At 40.5% G+C, this 16,334-nt stretch overlaps 2 protein-coding genes across 3 annotated transcripts; both read left to right on the top strand.

Annotated features, from left to right (window-relative positions):
• Nucleotides 1-24: 24 nt before the first annotated feature.
• Nucleotides 25-5,835, top strand: LOC117719699 (protocadherin beta-14-like). Its single transcript, XM_034517910.2, has one exon. It carries the CDS (start codon nucleotides 2,580-2,582, stop codon nucleotides 4,977-4,979), a length of 2,400 nt encoding a protein of 799 aa, XP_034373801.2. The 5' UTR covers nucleotides 25-2,579; the 3' UTR covers nucleotides 4,980-5,835.
• A 5,298-nt stretch (nucleotides 5,836-11,133) lies between these two features.
• On the top strand, nucleotides 11,134-15,806 carry LOC117719697 (protocadherin beta-18-like). Of its 2 annotated transcripts, XM_076912764.1 has the most exons (2): nucleotides 11,134-14,292; nucleotides 14,572-15,806. In XM_076912764.1, exons 1-2 carry the CDS (start codon nucleotides 12,031-12,033, stop codon nucleotides 14,629-14,631), a joined length of 2,322 nt encoding a protein of 773 aa, XP_076768879.1. In that variant the 5' UTR covers nucleotides 11,134-12,030; the 3' UTR covers nucleotides 14,632-15,806. The 2 variants fall into 2 exon arrangements, with proteins under 2 accessions (XP_076768879.1, XP_034373799.1); XM_034517908.2 differs by having other exon boundaries at nucleotides 11,136-15,806.
• The last annotated feature ends 528 nt before the right edge of the window (nucleotides 15,807-16,334 follow it).

Below are 16,334 nucleotides of genomic sequence, written 5' to 3'. Positions count from 1 at the left end.
ATATCACCAAAACAAAGATATGCAACTACACAGTGCTTTGTAAAGTCTTTTTCTTTTGTGTGACAGTGTCAATGAAATGGTTGTATAAAGGAAGCAGCTTTGCCCCTCTGGTTCTTCTGGAATCAGATTTCACTCTAAATGACTGCTCCAGCATTGCCTATGGCAAACTAATAGTCTGTATGGCTGCAACTTCTTGTTGTCATACCTGTGTTCTAGATGGTTTGGGGGAAAGATAGTCATTTAGAACTCTTCTGTCCTGGACAAAACAGTAGTAAATACTGTTGTCAATCCATCTATAAAATTGCTAAGGTCAAACCAAACCACAAGGAGGCTCAGATAGGCAGGTTATCCAAGTTGCCTTGTGTCTTAGTTACTTTTCTACTGCTGTAATAAAACATATGACCATGGCAACTTATTCTAAAAAATGCTTAACTCTGGACTTAGAGCTTCAATGGGTTAGAGTCCATGATGGCACAGCAAGTGTTTGCTGGCAGGAACAACTGAGCGCTCACATCTTGATCTGCACATGAGAAGGAGAAAGGAAAACACTAGGAATGGTGTGAGTGTTTTGAAATCTCAAAGCCCAAGTGACACACTTCCTCCAACCAGGCCACACCTCCTAATCCTTCTCAAGTAGTTCTATCAAGTAGGGACCAAGTATTCAAACATAAGAGTCCCCGGCAAGCATCCTCATTCAAACCACCACATCGTGTGTTTGGGTACTTGTAGAGGAGTGTTACATATGTTACCAGTCATCTATCATTGCCATCCACAAATACTGCCTTAAATACAATAGACAATGTTAACATTTACTTTTTTCTTGACTATGAGGTATTTGCTGCTTTTTTTTTTTTTTAAATCTGCTTGTTTTTCAAAGAGTGGTTTTGAATGTCTTCCTTGTTTTAGGAAAGATACTCATTTTTCTTTTTCTTTTTTTTAAATAAGTGAACATTGCTTCTATCATCCTGGTACAAGACTACATTTTTTAAAAAAGTAAAAAATAAGAGTAGCACTTATTCATGACCTACACACACATACCCATATACTTTAAATTATTCCTGGATTATGTATAATACCCAATACCTAGTAACAAGGGAAAGTCATACATACTCAAAATAAATGAAATTTGATGGCTATGTTGTGATTGTTATACTTAATCTGATTTTGAAGATAGGGATTGAACCAGGATTTCAATGAACAATCACACACTCACACCACTACAGAGGCACTGCCACACGATTCAATTGTTTTCTCTTAACAGACATTTAGTTAATTCTTTTCTGGTTATTTTGCAAATGTCAGCTTATTAATTTCTGTGACAAAACCCCTTGGGGGCAACACTATCAGCATCCTATTTATAGACAAGGAGACAAAGGTATATAATTTGTCCAGGTCTACAGAGAGTGAGTGACAGAACCATGATTCAGTGTTCCTAAATGTTGTCCATTTCCTAGGTCACAGTTACATGTCTCTTCAAGATGTTTCTGTTATTCTTTACCTCTGCAGTGTTACATTGTTAATTACTAGCTAATCAATATTTATTTCCTGCAAGCTCCATAAAAAGATCATCCTACTGTGTCATATCTTCCCATATGCACATGAATACATGTCTGCATGCACATATGTATATATGTTTTCAGACAGTGTCTCTCTACATAGCTTTCACTGACATGGAGCTCACTATGTAGACCGTGCTTACCTTAAACTCTTATAGATCCCTCTACCCCTGCCTCTCAAGGGTTGGAATTGAAGGTGTGAGCCACCATACCTTACTGTTTTTTTAATGTAAAAGCAAGAAATCCAATATTACCTTGTCTTAAGTTCACTACTAACAAAAAGTATTATGTTTTGTACTTTTCCTGATTCGTGTGTGTGTGTGTGTGTGTGTGTGTGTGTGTGTAAGTGCAAAATGTAATGGTGTAATAATAAACTCACCCCCAACAAATATTAACCAGAGTGGAGGTAAATATTTGTAACTACTAAAGAATTGTCTTGAAACAAATATTTTTATTTCTTTTGAGGCACTTTATTGTATCTTTTTGAGTTGAACATTCAAAGAACTACTGATTTCATACAGAGAATGGACCGTGTTTGAATTCTAGTTTGAACAAACCAACAACACGAGACATTTTGTAGAAAACCAGGAAAGCTCAAACAGACTGAGTTATAAGCTATATCCAAGAAGTATTTCTACATGTCTATTGTGGTAATAATTTGTAATTATATTTTAAAGTTTTGCTAATAATAAATAATAGGTGAATATTTAAGAGATAAATATAATCTATGTGAAATTTGCTTTTTAATATTCTAAATAGACATAAAATTTTAGAAGAAAAAATATTAAATAAAAAAATTCACAGACACATGGTGGCGCTATAGGATAAGATGAAACAGTGCATAGCCAGCCCTGTGGGTTCCGCTATCCAAAGGACCCGAGAACAGCCAATTAGGTGAGAAGGATTACAGGAGCTTCACGGACAGAGCTGCCAAGGAATCTTCAAAAGAAGTAACCGGCCTTTATCTCTCAAATTTGGGACTGGATTTAAATTTTGGAGTAAAAGAAGTCACCTGAAGGAACCATGGGAACCAGAAGGGCTCTCATCCTGCAGAAAAGGCAAGTCTTGGTTTTCTTTGTTTTGCTGGGATTGTCTCAGGCGAGTACTGAATCATTGCGCTATTCTGTAGCAGAGGAAACAGAAATTGGCTCTTTTGTGGCTAATCTGGCAAGGGATTTAGGGCTGGGGGTTGCGGAGCTATCCTCCAGGGAGGCCAGGGTAGTGTCAGATGATAATAAGAAGCATTTACTCCTTAATTTGCTGACCGGAGATATGCTCCTGAATGAGCGACTGGACCGTGAAGAGCTGTGTGGCTCCACCCAGCCTTGTGTGCTGCCCTTTCAAGTGGTACTGGAAAACCCTTTACAGTTCTATCGAGCTGAGCTGGACGTCAGAGATATAAATGATCACTCCCCTACATTCCTAGACAAGGAAATAACTATTAAAATATCAGAAAGCACTACTATTGGAGCCACATTTTTAATTGAGAATGCACAAGATCTGGACATAGGGAGCAACAGTCTCCAGGACTACAGCATTAGCCCCAGTTCTCATTTCTATGTTAAAGTTCATGACAGTGGTGATGGAAAGATATACCCTGAGCTGGTACTGGATAAAGCTTTAGATCATGAGGAGGAATCGGAGCTTAGATTGACACTTACAGCATTGGATGGTGGGTCTCCACCCAGGTCTGGAACAACACTGATTGTCATTAAAGTCTTGGACATCAACGATAATGCTCCCGAGTTTGCTCAGAGTCTCTATGAGGTGCAGGTCCCAGAGGACACACCTGTTGGCTCCAGTATTATTGCCATCTCTGCTAAAGATTTAGATATGGGAAATAATGGAAAAATATCATATTCATTTTTGCACACAACAGAAGATATTAGAAAAACCTTTGAAATCAACCCAATGTCTGGGGAAGTCAATTTGAGATCACTACTGGATTTTGAAGTAATACAATCCTATTCTGTAAATATCCAAGCAACAGATGGTGGAGGTCTTTCAGCAAAATGCACTCTTTCCGTTAAAGTATTAGATATAAATGACAATGCACCAGAAGTGATCATGTCATCAATTACAAAGACAATCCCAGAGAATGCTTCAGAGACCCTGGTCGCTCTATTCAGTGTCCGAGATCAAGACTCTGGAGACAACGGAAGGATCATTTGCTCTATTCAGGATGACCTTCCATTTACTCTGAAACCCACCTTCAAGAACTTTTTCACTCTACTTTCTGAAAAAGCACTGGACAGAGAGAGCAGAGCTGAGTATAACATCACCATCACTGTCTCAGACCTGGGCACACCCAGGCTCACAACCCAGCACACCATAACAGTGCAGGTGTCCGACATCAATGACAACGCCCCTGCCTTCAACCAAACCTCATACACCATGTTTGTCCATGAGAACAACAGCCCCGCCCTGTACATAGGCACCATCAGTGCCACAGACTCAGACTCAGGCTCCAATGCCCACATCACCTACTCGCTGCTGTCGGCTCAAGACCCACAGCTGGCTCTCGCCTCGCTCATCTCCATCAATGCTGACAATGGGCAGCTGTTTGCGCTCAGGGCACTGGACTATGAGGCACTGCAGACCTTCGAGTTCCACGTGGGCGCCACAGACCGAGGCTCACCTGCGCTCAGCAGCCAGGCTCTGGTGCGCGTGGTGGTGCTGGACGACAATGACAATGCGCCCTTTGTGCTCTACCCACTGCAGAACGCTTCTGCACCCTGCACTGAGCTGGTGCCTAGGGCTGCGGAGCCTGGATATCTGGTCACCAAGGTGGTGGCTGTGGATCGCGACTCTGGACAGAATGCCTGGCTGTCATTCCAGCTTCTCAAGGCTACGGAGCCGGGGTTGTTCAGCGTGTGGGCGCACAATGGCGAGGTGCGCACCACCAGGCTGCTGAGTGAGCGCGATGTGCCCAAGCACAGGCTGCTGCTGCTGGTTAAGGACAATGGAGAGCCTCCCCGCTCTGCCAGTGTCACACTGCATGTGCTAGTGGTGGATGGCTTCTCTCAGCCCTACCTGCCTCTGCCAGAGGTGGCGCGCAATCCCGCGCACGAAGAGGATGCTCTAACACTCTACCTGGTTATTGCATTGGCATCTGTGTCTTCTCTCTTCCTCTTGTCTGTGCTGGTGTTCGTGGGGGTGAGGCTGTGCAGGAGGGCCAGGGCAGCCTCTCTGGGTGGCTGCTCTGTGCCTGAGGGACACTTTCCTGGCCATCTGGTGGACGTTACCGGCACAGGAACCCTGTCCCAGAACTACCAGTACGAGGTGTGTTTGACAGGAAGTACTGGGACAAATGAGTTCAAATTCCTGAAGCCAGTCATGCCCAGTCTTCAGCTCCATGACCCTGATTCTAATATGATGGAAAAGGAGAACTTTCGGAATAGCCTTGGTTTTAATATTCACTAAAAATTTACTTTAAACTCTCAATAATTTCTTTCTATTGACAAATTGCAAATTCTTTTTTTTTCTTAATCTGTATTGGATTTAAGGTTTTACTGATGTTGCATGCATTTTCATTTCACATGTTTTTCTCGCAGTTACTTTGAAAATCTTTACTGGGATTATAGTGATGCAAAGAAATGATCTGCACGTTTCGTTTATTTTGTTGAAGTGTTATGTTAATGGTTCTGCTGTTTCTTATATAAGACACGGCAAAGGAAATGCTGATTTAAGTATTTAGAGTCAATGAATTGAGCTGGTGATTACTATAGTACTGGGCTGAGTCCACAAGCAGGCAGCCCTGGATGGATCTACAGCAAAAGACATGGAGGGAAGGAAGGAAGGAACTAAAAAGGGGCAAATGTTACCATATATGAGAGTGTCCCCAACACACTATTTAAACCCAACAAACAGAGAGTCTAAATGTTGTTGTACCTGGATAGAAACTGTATTGGATCATTTGTAATATTCTGTTAGATTATTTCATCAGAAAATAATAATTTCCTTTAAATGCTACCCCTCCATAGACAGTGATAGAGGCCTTTGTTTTATAGTGTTTTCAAGAATTGCTTTCTTGGTAATTTCTCCTTCTCTGATTTCTAGCGATGCTTTCTAATTATCAGAATATTCTAGGTCTTGATATTGCTGCTTCGTTGTCTTTAAATACACATGTTTTCTTGGTTAAATTTGTGGTACTCTATACACTTACTGCTAATGCAGATAATAGTTCATAATCTTGTCTTAAAGAGAATAGTCTTATACCAGAAAGAACAGGATAAAATCTTCTTGGCAATTAAAATAAAGATGTTTAAGTTTAATTTTATTTATGCATTGATTGATTGATTTTCAAATCAAGGTTTCTTTGTGTAGCCCTGGCTTTCCTGGAATTAACTCTATTGACCAGATTGGCCTCAAATCCACAAAGATCCAGCTGCCTCTCTCTCTTCCCAGTACTATAATTAAAAGTGTGTTCAACTACCCACCATCACCCAGTAAAATAAGTATTTTTAAATGACTTAATTTTTTACTTTATGTGCATTGGTGTTTTGTTCCCATGTATGTCTGTGTGATTGTGTCAGATCCCCTAGAACTGGAATTACAGACAGTTGTGAGCTGCATGTGTACATGCTGGACACTGAACCCAGGTCATCTGGGAGAACAGCCAGTGCTCTGAACTGATAAGCCATCTCTCCCTGAAATAAGGTTTTTAAAGTGTTAAAAATGACTTAGGTTTACCTTTTCTAATCATTAATAAAAGGAAATATAATCCAAGCATGAAAAAACAAATGTGTAATCCCAGCAGTCAGACAACTGGTGAAAGAATTATCAATTCAAGGTCAGCCTGGACTACATAGTAAGAGTTTTCCTTTAAAAAGAAATAAAGAAAAAAACAGAACTTGACATGCTGTGTATTTTCATAATGTAAGTACGTGAGAGACTAGAGTGTGAAGCCAGTCTGACTCTGTGAGACAGAGTCTCAAAAGTTAAAAAGAAGCAAAGTGGTGAATTAGGATTAAAATCCCCACACTTGAGAGACACTGAGGCAACAGCACCATCATAAACTGCAAGACAATGATGCTATGCAGTGAATTCAAGACCAGCCTATGCTGCAGACTGGGACTCCATTTCAAAAGGACCCACTAGATGTTAAAAATAAGAATGAAAGTCACAAATACCATGACTAGTTGTGTAGGCCTAGCAGGTAGCTACAAGGCCTTGGCCTCACTCTCAACTCCCAGCAGAGAATAATATAGGATGTCCAAAGTTCAATTTTTAGCATGCAAAAAAGGACAAGTAATATTATAAAATATTAATAATGCTTTATGGGCTCTCTAAGATGCAGAATACAGATCTATTCTTTGTGGTTATTTGAATTTATGATTAATAAATGCCTAATTATATTACAAATTATAAAGTCTCCAATCTGTAGCTGGACAGTACAGTGGAGGATTTTAGACAGATATATTAATAGCAGTGTGACTATAGGACTAGTACACAGATACATTTTTGTAATTAAATGTAATTTATGCTGGCCTCTGCTTTCACTGGAAGCAATTAGCCATTAAGACAGCTCAAATTTAATGTGGAAATGTAGAGAAATGGATAATTACAATGTGCATATTTTTTCTGGGACCATTTAAAATCTTGGAAAAGTTAAACCTTCATGTCAATGATTTACAGGTTGGGGGATCAAACCCTAACAAACAGAGACATTTACAGAAGTATTTCCCACTAATCACATGGAGAGTAAACTAGAATACATAAGACCTTGTATGGAATTTCAACCTTGAGCCTGCTTTTCATCCTTAAATTTAATCAGCTATCCCTGACAGGCTGTCTTAGGGACAGCCTTAATCTTAGGTCTGTCTAGAGAAAATCAAATGCAGGCTTTTATAAAATAAATGATGCCCTAAACATAGATGACTTACACAATTGCTTTGCATTATTAATATTCTTGACAACTGCATACACAGGAAACATGAAGCCATGATTGAGAGCCACCAGGAAACAAAACAATGCTATCATACCATGAAAGAGTGGTGGGCTAAAGAGATTGGCTCAGACATTAAGAGTGGGAATTCTATTTCCATTCCCCATGCCCCTGGCAGCTCAACTGTAACTCTAGCTCCAGAGAAACTGACGCCCTCTCTGATCTCTGCCACTACCTGCACTGACACATGTACATATACACACGCAGACAAATCAACATTAACACAACATATTAGATAAGGACAAAATTAAGCTTCCACAGTGAAAAGCACATTAATCAAAAATTCTTTAATTTAAAATTTTTATTGATACTTTGTGAATTTCACATTATGTACAATCCCACTCATCTCCCTGTTCCTTTGTATCTTTCCTCTGCCTTGGCAACCTCCCCTTAAAAAATGAAAAATAAAAAGTAATTTTTAAAAAAATTTCATTATAGAAGCTCCAATGTGTCATAGAAAGCCTCAGGCTTCTGCTATACTATCAATACTGGATCCTCACTAGGACTCCTCTTGGATATCCTGTTGTTGCCCTGTGCCATAAGATCCTGCAGTTTGGATCTGCATGACTTGCCCCTTCAAGAGTTTCAGCAGTTCATAGGTGGGGTAGATGTTGAAGGTGAGCCAACTCAAAGCACTGGATTTGAGCCTGGGTGGTAGGTGAGTTGGTCAGCTCAACAACTCTCCTGCACCCATACTACCATACTGCCTGGATGAGGTGAGCTTTCCAACACTGCCCCAGCTAGTTCACCTAAAGCCACAACCAGCAAGGGGTGAGGTCGATTCTCCTGCTCCCATGCCCTGGGACGACTGGCTCACCCAAACCACCAGGGCCAGCTCTACTGTGTTGCCCAGGCTAGGTGCTGGCCTGATCTCTTGAGTGCTGCAGAGGCAAGGGGCAGGGCCAACTCTTCACCTGTAGGCTCACCACCAGGGCCAGCTTCACTGTGCTGCCTGGATGAGGTGTAAGTGTCTGCTCCCTAGAGTCCTGTAGCCAATGAGGGGCCAGGCCAGCTTTGCATAGCCCTTGGACATCAACATGGCCCCAGGAAGCAGCCAAGACCAGAGATGTCCATATGGTTTTGGTGGTAATACAGACCACAAACATCAACACAGATCTCTGCTGCTGCATAGCCACAGACCCAAACATGTCCCTCAGTGGCAGCATAGGCCAGGACTTCACATGGCCTCAGGTGAGAGGGCAGGCTCCTCACATCAGGCTGTTCCTCTCCACTCTCAGGTGTCCAATCCCACCTGTCTTCATAGTGCTCGAACCATTCTGATTCTCTTTCTCTCCCATCTCTCTACCACACATTTGCATGTTATAGTAGTGGCTAAGGGTTGATGGGCCTCTAGGTATCTTCTGACCACCCACACTGTGTGGTGGCCCAAAAATCAAGTGATTAAAACAAAATAAAAGATAATAAAAATACTTAGACACATTAAAGATGTTTTAATATAATTTATACATTATGAAACTCAGGAAGTTAATATGATAAAAATATAAGAGGAGATGGTTAGAAACACAGGACTAAGTTTTAAAAAAAAAAGATTCAAAAGTAGAAATGAGAATTTTGGTTTGGTTTGGTTTGGTTTGCTTGTGGGTTTTGGTTTTTGATGACAGGGTTTCTACGTGTATCCCTGGAGATCAAGCTGGCCTCAAACTCAAATATCTGTCTACTTCTGTCTCCTGAGTTCTGGGATTAAATATGTGCACCACCACTGCTCAGCAAAAGAAATGAGACAATTTTAACCAGAACAATATTTGAAGAAATAAAGATTGGGGGACATCTAGAGCTAATGAAAACATCAGCAAACAAATCCAAGAGGTTGCTGTAAATCTAAAAGAATACATTACAGAGATGTTCCTGTCTATAAACATAGTGAATTTTTAGAAAACCAAAGACAAAGAGAAATTTTAATTTAAAAATCACAGGAAGGAGAAATTTAACTTCAACACATGACAATTACACTGTCCAAACTGATTTGTGTTTCTCAGTAGAAGCAGTGGAAAATAAGAGAACTTCAATTTTCTAAAAGAAGTAAGAAAAGCCTTCTATCCAGTTTTTGTAGTTATCAAAGCAGAGAATCAAACAAACTTGATGTCATTTTTGTTTCAAGTTAATAGAGAGCACAGGGTCTCTTTATTGGCCCATACCTTGCCACAGATATGGATCTAGGAGTTTGACTCTGTTTTTGATCTGAAATGACATTATCTCTTCCTTTCCTGACAAAGTGGCACTTTGAGGCCCAGGATGGGTTCAAACTGGTGATTACCATGCCTCAGTTTCTGGAGTGCTAAAATTATGAGTGTGTATCATCATGCCTGACTCCAGATTCATTTCTACTCTAGAAGAGTCAACCCATGACCATGAAGATGGTAGTCTCTTATGGCTGTGTTCTCTCTCTTTTCCTCCTTGTCCCTTTGTTCACTCTCTTCCCATGACAGGACCTTCCAGAACTGAGTCCAAATAAAAAGAAAAGTCTTTGTACGTGCAAGAGAAGTACTCTACCACTGAGCTACATCCCCAGAAAGCACAATTTCAAACATCCTTAAGTTGTGTTTTATTATTTTTCTTAAAGGGTCTCAAGACTTTACTTTATCCCAACAAATCTTGACATTGTCACCGGAGTTCACCTATTTCCCCAGTTTATTTTTATAATGGAAGATCAGGTGTGTGACTATAGGTATGCTCTATGGTCAGTTTAAACTCTTAAATACCCTAGATGTGTGTAAGTTAAAATTTTTTCTTTTCCAAAAACTACAACTGTATTCCCCCTCCAGCTGCATATATATCCCTCTTTTTCTTCTTTCTGTGTTTACAATCATTGGTTAATATCCCTAGTGTAATTTGGTTTTTAAATCTTGTAAACAAAGTAATTTTCCTTATTTTAATAATGTATGATTTTTCTATCGCTTCATCCTACATTATTCTATAGTTTTGGTGCAAATCCATTACTATATTTTTAGTTGAGGCTACTATCATCTCCTACCTCTATCATTGCAACCAGCTATCACCAGTGTCCGGTTTTTATATCATTCCTTTCTAGTTTATTCTTAACTCTGAAACACACCCATCTTTTAAAAAGTAAAACTTTGATTATATTACTTTTCTGTCCAGAACACTTGAACAGTCTTACATTTCCACTGGCATGCCTTAAAAACTGTTTGCTTGCTTTTCCAATTTCACCATTGGAATCGGAATCCCACCATTTTTCTTGCACTCTGTCATTGCCATGATCTTATTTTAGTTCTTTTAGAACAGACCTCTCATTTCAGGTTTGCACTGTGGTGTTTTGCCTTTCCCTGAGAGCAAGAATTCACACACACTCTCTACCACTGAGCTATGCCTCCAACCCTCCTAAAATTTTTGTTTGGATTACTTCCACTTATTTTACATGTATCAGTTTAGAATATATTTTCTCCAGGAAGGCCAGTTCTCCACTTTCAAAATTTGGTTAGCTGATCCTCAAAAATTATTATCTTCTGTTGGCAGGAGTCTTCCTCATCAAGGCAGCCATGATGCTTCATGTTAAGACTCCATTCTCTTTCTCTCAGGACAGAAACAGCTTTTTCATGGTTCTCATTCAATCCCCAGTGCTTACGGCTATTACTTGGTCAAGTATATGCTTAATAAACATTTACTGAGGAAATTATGGAATAGATAAATAAATTATATAGAACCGTGCTGTTGGATGCCCTGAATGTGCAAAATAGTAAAGTTCAGTTTCACAATTGTATGGTGTCAGAATTCAGACACATCAAACTTTATCTTCTAGTATCTCTACTGCAGCCAAGGATGTCTCCCATGAGTATTCCTAAGAAAATGATACCATTTACCTAGTCCAAAATTTCCAGCTTTCCCCCAAACAACTATTTGTACACACCAGACTCAACTTCAAGTGCATGAGCACTCTCTTTCTGCCTTTTCTGAGAGCATTTGGTAATACCTTGAAGAGATATCTATGTCGCAGTTTTCCTAAGAATCTCTTACTCATTTTTGTAAAATCAATGACGTGTGAGTTCTTTGAACTATCTTTAGTTTTACAGTTGTCTTTAAGGAAGAACATAAACTGAACCAAAGATTCTACTTTAAACAATTTTATCAATGCAGCTCTATCAGATAGTAATTTATTGTGAAAATCACAAAAACTCCAATCCATAAATGGGAATGGGAATAAAGATGAAGGTATAATTTAGATTAATTAAAAACACATTCGACAAATTAATAATTTATCTCCAAGTTACTTGACTTTGAAACCCAACGACCACCATTGTCACATGGTGGCGCTGCAGGATAGGATGAGACCACGTTTCAAAACAGCAGCTCGGATTTCTTTTAACCATCAGAAGCAAAACCACCAGAGAAAACAGCACACAGGCTTTCTACAAAGGTGGGGCACCCACAAGGCCCTCCATAAAGGATCGCAATTCTATAAATTCCCAAACATCCAGACAAGCAGAGGCACTCTCTGAGCTACCAGAGACTGAGCGGAGACAACACAGCAGAAAGCATTTTGTCTATGAAATGATGGAGCCTGAAGTAGGAGCTGCTCAGCATATAAGGCAAGTGCTGGTTTTCTTTGTTTTCCTGGAAGGGTCCTTCGTTCTTTCCAAGACCTGGAGTTACTCTGTGGCAGAAGAAATGGAGACTGGCTCCTCTATAGCCAATATAATTAAAGATATGAATGTGGGTGACCTGGCTGCACGGGGGGCCAGAGTTATATTTGATGACTATCAGCCTTATTTGCGGTTAGAACTGGAGACTGGCAACTTGCTTTTGAATGAAAAACTGGACAGGGAGGCACTTTGTTCTACCAGTGAACCCTGTATACTGCATTTCCAGGTGTTACTGGAAAATCCTCTGCAATTTTTTCAGGCTGAGCTTTTGATTGAAGACATAAATGACCATACTCCCAAGTTTCTAGAAAAATGCATATTTCTAAATATTTCAGAAGGTGCTACTCCAGGAACCTCATTTCAAATGGATAATGCTCAGGACTTGGATATAGGGATGAATGGTATCCAAAACTATTCAATAAGCCCCAACCCTTATTTCTACCTTAAGTTAAAAGACAGTGGTAAAGGAAGAATATATCCAGAGCTGGTACTGGCCAAATCTCTGGACAGAGAAAAGGAAGCTTCAGTTAGCTTAACACTAACAGCTATGGATGGTGGGTCCTTGCCCAGGTCAGGGACTGTACTAGTTCAAGTTGTGGTTATGGATGTCAATGACAATGCCCCTGAGTTTGAAAAAGCCCTGTATGAGGTTCAAGTACCAGAGAACAGTTCTGTGAACTCACTGGTAATCAAGGTGTCTGCTACAGATTTGGATTCAGGAATAAATGGAGAAATATCTTATTCATTCTCTCATATCTCTAGAGATGTACAAAATACATTCGAAATCCATCCAATCTCTGGTGAAGTCCATTTGAAAAGACTCCTAGATTTTGAGGTAATTCAGTCTTATACAATAAATGTTCAAGCCATTGATGGTGGCAGTCTCTCTGGAAAATCAGTCATTATTGTTCAGGTTACAGACATGAATGACAACCCACCAGAAATAGTCATTACGTCTCTTATGAGTCCTATCCCAGAGAACGGTTTGTCAGAGATGGTGGTCGCTGTTTTCAGTTTACGAGACCAAGACTCTGGAGAAAACGGGAGAATGATGTGTTCAATTCAGGACAAGATCCCTTTTCTCTTAAAACCTACTTTCAAAAATTTCTACACTCTTGTAACAGAGCATCCACTGGACAGAGAGAACAGGGCTGAATACAATATCACCATTAAGGTCTCAGACCTGGGCACACCCAGGCTCACAACCCAGCACACCATAACAGTGCAGGTGTCTGACATCAATGACAACGCCCCTGCCTTCACCCAAACCTCCTACACCATGTTTGTCCGCGAGAACAACAGTCCTGCCCTGCACATAGGCACCATCAGTGCCACAGACTCAGACTCAGGCTCCAATGCCCTCATCACCTACTCGCTGCTGCCATCCCAAGACCCGCAGCTGGCTCTCGCCTCGCTCTTCTCCATCAATGCAGACAATGGCCAGCTGTTTGCACTCAGGGCACTGGACTATGAGGCCCTGCAGGCCTTCGAGTTCCACGTGGGCGCCACAGACCGAGGCTCACCCGCGCTCAGCAGCCAGGCTCTGGTGCGCGTGGTGGTGCTGGACGACAATGACAATGCGCCCTTTGTGCTCTACCCTCTGCAGAACGCTTCTGCACCCTGCACTGAGCTGCTGCCCAGGGCTGCGGAACCTGGATATCTGGTCACCAAGGTGGTGGCTGTGGACCGCGACTCTGGCCAGAATGCCTGGCTGTCATTCCAGCTGCTCAAGGCTACGGAGCCGGGGTTGTTCAGCGTGTGGGCTCACAATGGCGAGGTGCGCACCACCAGGCTGCTAAGCGAGCGCGATATGTCCAAGCACAGGCTGCTGTTGGTGGTCAAGGACAATGGCGATCCTCCCCGCTCTGTCAGTGTCACGCTGCACCTGTTGGTGGTAGATGGCTTCTCCCAGCCCTACCTACCTCTGCCAGAGGTGGCGCGCGATCCCACACACGTGGATGAGGAAGCGCTCACACTTTACTTGGTCATTGCCTTGGCTTCTGTGTCTTCTCTCTTCCTCCTGTCTGTGCTGTTGTTCGTCGGGGTGAGGCTCTGCAGGAGGGCCAGGGCGGCCTCTCTGGGTAGCTATTCTGAGCCTGATGGCCATTTTCCTGGCCACCTGGTGGACTTCAGTGGTGCGGGGACGCTGTCCCAGAGCTACCAGTATGAGGTGTGTCTGACAGGAGTGTCGGATTCCAAAGATATTCAGTTCCTAAAACCTGTCTCCCAAGCTTGAGCGGGCTGTGAACTGCAGGGAAGAAAATTCCTCCTCTATGAATGGTTTGGGATACAATTAGCAATTTGTTGACTCTTGTCATGATTCCTGATGAACACTGGTTCTTTCTAAGCATTCTTGTTTTCTGTTGTTTTATCTTCATGAGGAACATCTAACGTTTTGCCTTTTTTTTCCTAATTCAGAAGATTATAACTTTCATGTGTATCCTTACAGGTTGGTCTCTTTTTAGAAAATCATTTCCTGATGAAGACAGAGAACTTTACTCGTTACTGACAAGTCACAGTTTCTTCCATTTGTTAAATTCTCAAAATTAATCATTATTGATTCGAAAATCCTCACCTTCATTCTATTTGATTGTTGTCCAGAAAAAATTACAGAAACATCGATGTTTTGAAGATAAATGTGACACATAGGTAATGAATTATCAGAGTATCTTCTGTCTAATCTAATATTATGCTTTCCTATTTAGAATATTTAGAATGTCTGAAAAATGCATGGTTTTGTTGTACAGCAGTATTAATCAGGAATGACAATTTCTCTGAAATGTCAAGACTTTTACTGATTTAATGAATGCCCAACATGTAATGTATATCAATATTGTTAAAATGTTTTTAGATTTTCTCAAAACTTGTAAAAGCTAGATCCCTCCTGTGACATTTGTTTAGCCCACCTCACATTTTCTGAAAATATCTCTTTTCAGGATAGGTATAGGATCAAAGTTCAGTTTGTTTTGAACAACTCAGGTCCCTCTATGGTTTCAAACAATTGGATCGAGTGATGGGCATTGCTAATCTAAGCTGAACCAGTCTGATCCTGGTTACTTTTAAATTCACTTTAGAAACCAGATGTATTCTGGTCTCTCTGTTAGAAATGTTACAAGAAAGTGATGCCATCTTTTGGTGTAGTATCAAATGTCAAACCTCTGAAAGATGAAAGGAAAGACATACCAAGCAAGTGGAGGACCTTTATTTTGACATGACTTTCCTATTGGGTTGGGATCTGGGGACAGAGAACTAAGATGTGCTCTTGTAATAAATGCTCCCAGCACAGCTTAGTAAATGTTTGTTTGTTTGTTTGTTTGTTTGTTTGTTTTGATATTCTTGCCTGGATTAGTGACCTATACCTGCTAATTTTATATTTACTGAGCCTTTCATGTTGATATAACACAATTAAAATGTTTGCAAACTATTACAGCAGCATAGAAAGGACTGTGAAGCTTCTGTCTAAATAGAGAAATTTGAAGATAGGAGTAGTGACCGTCTCAGGAAGCCGAGGCAAGGTCTTGACGAGACTTAGTATTTTCCCTTTAATAAAAAGATGGTTTAGATCACTCCTAGAGAATTGCTACTGAGGAAAATGCTGTCTTGTTTATTCAGCTTATTATAAAGTAAGTTAGGATCCTAACAGAGCAAAAATAAACATTTACAATAGGTGAAAAATCCGCACAATTTTGTGTTTTATTCTATGCTGAATTAAGCAAATATTCGCTGAGCATCTTCTCTGTCCCGACGGCTGTGTTGGATAATGGGTGCAGCAGTGATGCCAGTGATGGGGAGTACTTACTGGTTACACAAAGGAAATAACCCAACATACTCATTTATGCTGCATATGATGAAAAACAGCAGAAAGAAAAATATGGGGCAAGAGGTGCTTTCATATGAGCTTTCCCATAGTTTAATAGTCGTACACAATTTTAAGTTGCTGATATATAATATCAGCTGATATATAATATATAGAAAGTATATCATGAACTGGAAGTAACATGTAGATTTTTTTTCTTTATGAAACACAACCAACTGGAACCACAATTTTGGTACCTAGGAGACATAAAATTACAAAGAAACCCCAAAAGTATTAACCCCACTTCATGCTGAAAGAATTTTTTTTTTTTTTTTTTTTTTTTTTTTTTTTTTTTTGGTTTTTCAAGACAGGGTTTCTCTGTATAGCCTTGGCTGTCCTGGAACTCACTCTGTAGA

Source organism: Arvicanthis niloticus, chromosome 14 (genome assembly GCF_011762505.2).
Source record: "Arvicanthis niloticus isolate mArvNil1 chromosome 14, mArvNil1.pat.X, whole genome shotgun sequence".
Taxonomy (NCBI): Eukaryota; Metazoa; Chordata; class Mammalia; order Rodentia; family Muridae; genus Arvicanthis; species Arvicanthis niloticus.
This window is presented reverse-complemented; position numbering and strand designations above follow the sequence as displayed.